At 43.7% G+C, this 7635-nt stretch overlaps 1 protein-coding gene across 4 annotated transcripts in view; it reads right to left on the reverse strand.

Moving 5' to 3' along the window:
• Positions 1-979, reverse strand: part of SH3GL1 (SH3 domain containing GRB2 like 1, endophilin A2) — a 594767-nt gene extending 593788 nt beyond the window's left edge. For 3 of the 4 annotated variants that reach the window (XM_068233807.1, XM_068233809.1, XM_068233806.1), the window contains exons 1-2: positions 888-979; positions 57-97 (exon numbers count right to left, since the gene is read on the reverse strand). In XM_068233807.1, the coding sequence (XP_068089908.1) occupies positions 57-97; positions 888-891 (45 nt within the window). In that variant the 5' untranslated portion in view covers positions 892-979. Of the gene's footprint in view, positions 1-56; positions 98-887 lie in introns of those variants that run through there. The other variant, XM_068233808.1, reaches the window with a different exon arrangement.
• Between the last annotated feature and the right edge of the window lie 6656 nt (positions 980-7635).

A 7635-nucleotide genomic window follows, 5' to 3' on the forward strand; every position in this document is an offset into this window, starting at 1 on the left:
CTCTGTATAACCAGCAACCTCCACCACCCGCACCCAGCTCTACGCACTCCACTGACCTGGCTAGCCTTGTAGAACTGCTTCTTTAGCCCGGCCACCGACATTGATTAGTGTTGTCCGGATCATGAACGATTCGGATCTTTGATCCGAATCTTTTTTATGAGTCGATCATCCGAATCATCAAAATGAACGATTCGGATCGCAAAAGGGGCGGGGCCAGGAGCGACACGCCCCCTCTCAGCGTGCAGCGGGGTCCTGGAAGCAGGGATCGCTCTGTTGGATGGGAGGCAGCCTTGCAGGGAGACAGGTAGATGAGAGAGAGAGGGGACATGGGTGCCACTGCCAGATATGTGTAGAGCACACATACTGGCTGCAATGTGCTGCCCATTATAGGCTGGCTGTTCCGTAGTGCTGCACAGTGATCACATTGGAAGCTTTTGGCTCAGCACAGCTCAGTAACTTTGCAGACAGTGTGATTGAAAGGCAATATAATCCTCCTGCACTGGGCACTAAACAGCTGCACTTATCTTCTGGGAATGCTTTCTTTCACTGTGCGACCTTTTCTTTCAAAGTGTACAGATGAGCATATAGGTGAAATATATGTAAAGCATAGGACTTCAGCATGTGGGTATTACGTGCAAACATTTCTGCTCTCTGCTCGTTCCTCCTCCCTTCTCTGTCCACTCCCTGCCCTCTGTCCATCTTCTCCCCTTCTCTGTGTGTCCACTCCCTCCCCTTCTCCTGTCCACAGACCTGTCCTGCTGTTCATTTCACCCCCGAATGCTTCCGGTAGTAAAATGATCCGAGATTCGGATCAAAGATCCGGATCTCTTCAATGATCCGATTCGAATCATCCGGATCATTGAAAAGATCCGAACTTCCCATCTCTAACATTGATACTGCTCCTCGTACAGCTCGAATACAAACCAAACGCTATTCGAGGATCCCGGCTCAGGAAATTGCATACTTCACTAGCAGTTAATTTCCGGTAAAATAAAGGAAATGAGGGCGGGACTGCTCGCCCTGACTCATCAGCCATAAACTGTAGTTTGAGTAAATAATGTCAGTTCGCTAGGTAGTGTTTCTGGCATGTTTATGGAGATTAATTTCAGTACAGAAGGAACAGACTGGTATAGAAATAATTTTTTTTTTGTTTTCTGTTACATAAAACAAAAGTTTGCCTCAAAACAGAAGGTATATGCGATAATTCAGGTTGGAGTGAGCATATGATGTCTCCCATGATGCATCACTGCTAAATATGCAACTCATCCTTTGTTGTACCTGTGAGCTAATCACACCTCCAAAACCGCTGGAATGCAATTATGTCAGCTTGTTAAAAGAGTCATCAGCCGTTTTAAGCGAGGCTTCCCCCTCCCCCCCCCCCCCCCCATCCTTAACACTCCTGGCGGTCTATTAGAATCCGGCAGGGGGTAGCGTAGCACTGTAGCACATGATAGACGCTGTACAGCGGCATCCCCCCGCCCGCTTCGATCACCTCTGGCGATCTTTGATCAGGAAATCCCGTTCAAAGAACGTCATGGACGTCGTGACGTCTAAGGGTGTCTCAATCCACCCCTCAGCGCTGCCTGGCGCTTATTGGCCAGGCAGCACATGGGGTCTGGGGGGGGGGGGGGGGCGGTGCGGCGATCGGCGGGTGGGGGCGGCGATCGGGCAGTACACGCAGCTAGCAGTGTACCAAAAAAAATTTTTATGCGAATCGGCCCAGCAGGGCCTGAGAAATCTTCCTGCGCGGCATAGCATTACCGCCAGGAAGGTTAAGCTCCTTCCCAACGACATGTCCCATGACACTGCTCCGCTCGCAGCCCACAGCCCGGTGTCGGTCTCAGGGTCGGCCTCGCACCGCGCCTGCGTGAGCGCCGTACACCGCTGATAACGTGGCTGTGATCGACAGCGGCGGTTGCGCAGTACGAGGTCGGCCTAAGTACTGGCGGGGACACCAGGCTGGGAGCGGAGCTGGGTCACGGGACATATCACCGGGAAGGAGTTGGATGAAGCCACGGGTAAGTAGATCATGGGGGGCTTAAAACGACTGATGACTACTTTAAAGGAAATCTTTAGGGATAATAAACTTATAATAAATTGAATTGTATCCGTAGCACAGCTAGGAAATACAACATTAGAGGCAAAGAAAAGAGTCTCCTATGGTTTCCAGTACATGAAGCGAAAAAAAAAAAAACTTCAGTTGTTATTTATGCGAAACAGCTTCTCTGAGCTCTCCAACCCAACTTGAGTCGGAGCCATTCCTTTTTTTTCTGAAGCACTTATACATCAAAGAAGCAGTGAAAAACAGCTTCAAATAAAGTTTTACAGCGGGGGAGTTAAATGGGTCATTACCTCTGCTCTGTTTCATAGTTCAAAATACAGAGTGTTGTTTGTAAATGAAAATATGATAGAATGATGCAATGTTATATAAAAAAAAAAAAAAGCTATATATCTGAGAATAAAGATATAAGACTATTTTTTTGCCACTAATGTTCTATCAATCATCTGTACTACACATACAATTTATTATATCATAAGGTTTTTTGTTTTTTTGTTTTTTCACTTCAATGGTTTCATGAGTGACACCCTGAAAAGCCATGTAAGAAGTGTCCGGGGTCCACTCCTCAGGGGGGGGGGGTACTGTAATAGATAGCGGAGATGCTGCTGCAGTGGTGAGCGGCATGGGGGCTGTCTCCGCGTCTTAGCCAGCGGCCTCCGCCACGCAATTACATGGTGGAGTTTTGCCTGGTCCTTCAGTTGCACATAGACTGAGGGCTATGCGCGCGCCAGGCGACAGGACCTTTATGCGAATAGAAGGGGAGTCAGCTGATCGGCCGGTCAGCTGACTCCAGCAGTGCTCCTGATTGGCTGAGTGACTGGGGCGGCGCTGTGGGGCGCTCTCAGTATATATAGGACCTGCCTGTCAGTAGCTCCTCGTCTGCTGTTGCAAATGCTACGTGTTAGCACTCAGACCTTAGTCAGATCCCAAAGTGTGCTAGAACCAGCAGGAGCTGGGGATCCACACTCAGGGCCCTTTTCCACCAGCGCGTTTGCGCTGGCTGAATCGCAAAACCGCAAACCGCTAGCGATTTTACAATCGCTACGGTTTGCTTTTTAACATAGGAATCGCGGTAGGTCATTTCCACTACCGCGATTCGCTTTTGTCGGGAACGCGAACGCGCGGCGGAGCGATAATTGCCGCGATTTTGCTATGCAGTGCATAGCATAGCAAAATCGCGGCCGCAAACGTCGGGGGAATCGCCGGTTTTGCGATTCAGTAATCGCTAGCGTTCAGCGTGAACGCTAGCGATTGCAGGTGGAAAAGGGCCCTCAGTCAGATTCTGTTGATAGCTAAAGTACTAATTGAATTGTATTATTTGTTATGACCTTCTGCTAGCCTTGACTACTCTTCTGCTTACTGATTCTGTGCTTCTGCCTATCTGATCCTGTTGCCAACTCAGCCTGAACACTACTCTTATTTAGCCTTCTGTCTTTGTACCGTATCTGTCCGTTTGTTGCCGAATCTGCTTGTCTGACTCTCCTGCCCTCACCAGTGAGCCTAGCCTCTGGTGAGGGATTCTCTGTACAGCTTAATCACCTGCTCCTCAGGTGACCAGTAGCTGCAGTACAATCTGAATCACCTGCTCCTCAGGTGACCAGTAGCTGCAGTACAGTCTTAATCACCTGCTCCTCAGGTGATTAGGAGCTGCAGTACAGTCTTAATCACCGGCACCTCAGGTGATTAGGAGCTGCAGTACAGTCTTGATCTCCTGCCCCTCAGGTGACCACCGGCTGCAGTGCAGTCTGAATCACCCGCTCCACGGGTGATCAGTATACGTTGTCTTACTGTGCACCACCCGCTCCTCGGGTGAACTGATTACTAGTTCATCTGCATCTCCGTCTTGCTGGAATGCTGATCCCTGTGTTCTATAGAGATATCTCCCTCTACTAGCTCCTCTGGGGAGTTGGTATCTCTATCTGTATTACTGTTGCACCAAACACCTATCTTTACATCTGGTTGTCCTGTGTCTCGCTATACTCGCATTGTTGGTGATTCTGCAGATCACTACATAATCAGGTATAGGATCTGTATTATTGGTGATACTGCAGATCACCAATAATCAGAAAATCTGTTCTTGCTGACACCAATCGTTACAGCTCTATTCACAATGAGTTACCACATTAGTTAAATTAGGTAGTAATAAATACAGACCAAAATATCTCCATTTTGAAATTCACAATTTTTTTCTCCCTAAATTACCTCATGCGGTAAAAGTGAGGTAAAAGTGTGGTAATTACCTCAAAATGTATCTCCAATTTGAGACTCTCAATTGAAAAGTTGGTGTTAATTAAGGATTTTTTTTTATCACCTACAAATGGTAGGTGATAATTTTCACTTCTCTGCTGTTAGCCTTTAGGATGGAGCCTTTTAAGCTTTGTTTGCTCAAATTTATGTCAATTTTACATAGAAGGCAGAAAAGACGAGTGTCTCAAGGCACACTTTCAGACCTCGTACAGTCTTTTAGATGATTTTATAGATGCCGAGGAGGAAATTCATCTCTGCTCTAAAAGATAAGCAACAGCATAATAACCTTTAAAGAAAAACATTTTTGTTACAGCTGATACAAATCTAACAAAAAATCTCTAGCGTGTGTACTTGCTGCTTTCATGGAAGCAGACATAGGGTTAACATCCTATGTTTACACATTAGCTGCTCTACTGAAGCAGCCAGCTGGCACAGCTGAGAGCTCAAATTACAGTTGTGATTATTCACAGATGAGGGGGAATTAGACAGGCTAAATTATATACATACAGGGTGCATTTATACATGTTTTCATTCTGTCCAGCGCAAAAGTTGAGGTCCCACTTTAAATGTGACAGGCTTTCCTGGGTCGTCTCTGTGTAATGGGTGGCAAGCATATGGGCTGCCCTACAGTGGTCAAAAAAGCTTTTTTTCCGTACATATTACTGACTGTTTTATCACCTGTTTTATCACCTGTTTATCACCTGTTTTACAACACTTTTATCAAACATTTATCACACTTGGTAAATTTTTAGTGAATACTCAAAAAAATCGGTAATTATCACTGGAGGTAATTTTTCATCTAAAAAAAGAGTTACCGCAAATGGTTTTGTGAATAGAGCCCATTGTCACTTTAATTGTAGCCCCTTACACACTCCTAGGAGTTCTGGTTCACTATGAGCTTGCTGGGTAGTCTGCAACTTTGTATGCTGCAAATTTCAATTTTTTTAGTTGTATATGGTAATCGCCTATAAGGAATAAAAAGAAAGAACACAAGTTATGTTGGCTTGGAAGTTGTTCTACAAGTTCAGCTCCTTCTTCTTCTTGCACACTGCAAACGATTCCGATTCAGATTCCGCTTTTTAATCAGTTTTTACATCAGATTCCGATTTGCAGTGTGCAGGGAGCAAACTGCAAATCGGAATCGGATGTAAAAACCGATTAAAAAGCGGAATCGGAATCACTTGCAGTGTGCAAGAGGCCTAAAGCGGTATAAAACCTTGACATAATATTCAATAAAAACATGTTTTCCTACTTCTTATATGCCATACGGTTAGCATATTTGCTTTTGTGCATAAGTATTTATATTCATTTAGAAATGATAAATTCCCAAAGTACACTTATTTTACTCTGAGAGATGACTTTGCATTTTATTTATAACTGCTTTATTCATCCTCTAACTTAATCAGAAAGCATCAGAAAACATTTATGCTTGTCTGACTTTGTTCAGGGGACCTGGCAGTGTGAGGGAAGGCTTTGTTTACATTTCTCACTTGATACAATTAAACACAAGATAACATTATGTAAGGTGCGGAAGCGGCCAGCTCTGCAGGCAGGGAAGCTTCTAAAGCCTGTGTTAACCCTTTGAATGCAGCTCTAGTAAAAAAAAAAAATGCTGGTTGTATATATTATGCTGTAAATAATCTATTAGAGAAAAGTAGAAATGCTGGATTTTATTCCGCTTTAATTTTATTCTGTTGGCATGGAAGAAGCCGACATATTGTTCTTCGAGTTAAGCTCGTTCTTACTAATATTATTATGTTGGCTTTGGAAAAAGCCCAACATACCGTTCTACAAGTTCAGCTGGTTCTTATTATGTTGGATTGGAATAAGCCAACATATTGTTCTTTGAGTTCAGCTCGTTCTTCTTATTATTATTATTATTATGTTGGCTTGGAAGAAGCCACCATATTGTTCTACAAGTTCAACACCTTATGTTGGCTTTGAAAAACGCAACATATTGTCCTACAAGTTCAGCTCGTTATATTGACTTTGAAGAAGCCAACATATTGTTGTACAAGTTCTTATTATTATTATTATTAATATTAATATTGTTATTAATATTATTATTATGTTGGCTTTGAAGAAGCCAACATATTGTCCTACAAGTTCAGCTTGTTCTTATTATGTTGGCTTTGAAGAAGCCAACATATTGTTCTACAAGTTTAGCTCATTCTTCTTATTATTAATCTTATTATGTTGGCTTTGAAAAAGCCAACATATTGTACTACAAGTTCAGCTCGTTATGTTGACTTTGAATAAGCCATCATATTATTCTCCTTCTTCTACTCCTTCTTCTTCTTCATATTGTTCTACAAGTTCAGCTCGTTCTTCTTATTATTATGTTTGCTTTGAAGAAGCCAACATATTGTTATACAAGTTCAGCTGGTTATTATTATGTTGACTTTGAAGAAGCCAACATATTGTTCTACAAGTTCAACTTGTTCTTCTTCTTATTAATCTTATGTTGGCTTTGAAGAAGCCAACATATTGTTCTAAAAGTTCAGCTCGTTCTTATTCTTTCCAAAGTAGCAAGATACTAGAGATGTGCCGAAGTATTTGCCTGTCGAATACTTTGCGGCGAAGATGGGATATTCGAGCTTGCCACTTGGGCGAATACATATCGCGTTCGATCCGCCCCCTATACATCATCATCGAGGTAAACTTTGACACCTAACCTTACGGTCAGCAGACACATGGCAGCCAATCAGCTAGCACTCCCTCCTGGACCCTCACCCCCTATAAAAACGCCAGTGCAGCAGCCATGTTTGACTCATTCTTCGGCTGCTGTTAGAGAGAGAGAAGGGACAGAGCATTGCTGAAAGCCAGTGTCACCAGTGCCTTTCTAGCTGTTTACAGCATCCTGTTTAGGCAAAAAAAAAAAAAAAAAAAGAGTCCTTCTCAGGACTGGGACTGATTTATAGGTTGTGATTGCACAGCATCCTGGCTCCTGACACTGCACCCAGTGCATCCAGTGCATTTTATCTGAGCTGTATTACACAGATTTGTATTTTGATTATATCACAGATCTGTGTCCAGTGCAGTGTATCTTGAGCTGTATGGCACAGACAGACTCCCAGTGAATCCATGTGAAGAAACGCAATACACTACAATATCATTCATAAGTGCCATTATTGCTGTATTTTGATTGTGTAATATCACAGATCTCTGCGTCTAGTGTATCTTGAGCTGTAAAGGCACAGACATGTACAGACTCCCAGTGACTCCGTGTGCAGAATTTAGGGATGGTCGCTGGATTCCGCGGAATTCTAAATTCCGCAATTCCGGCCGGAATTTGGTGATTCCGGTTCCGATGCGACGGAACGGAATTG

Source organism: Hyperolius riggenbachi, chromosome 1, assembly GCF_040937935.1.
Source record: "Hyperolius riggenbachi isolate aHypRig1 chromosome 1, aHypRig1.pri, whole genome shotgun sequence".
Lineage (NCBI taxonomy): Eukaryota > Metazoa > Chordata > Amphibia > Anura > Hyperoliidae > Hyperolius > Hyperolius riggenbachi.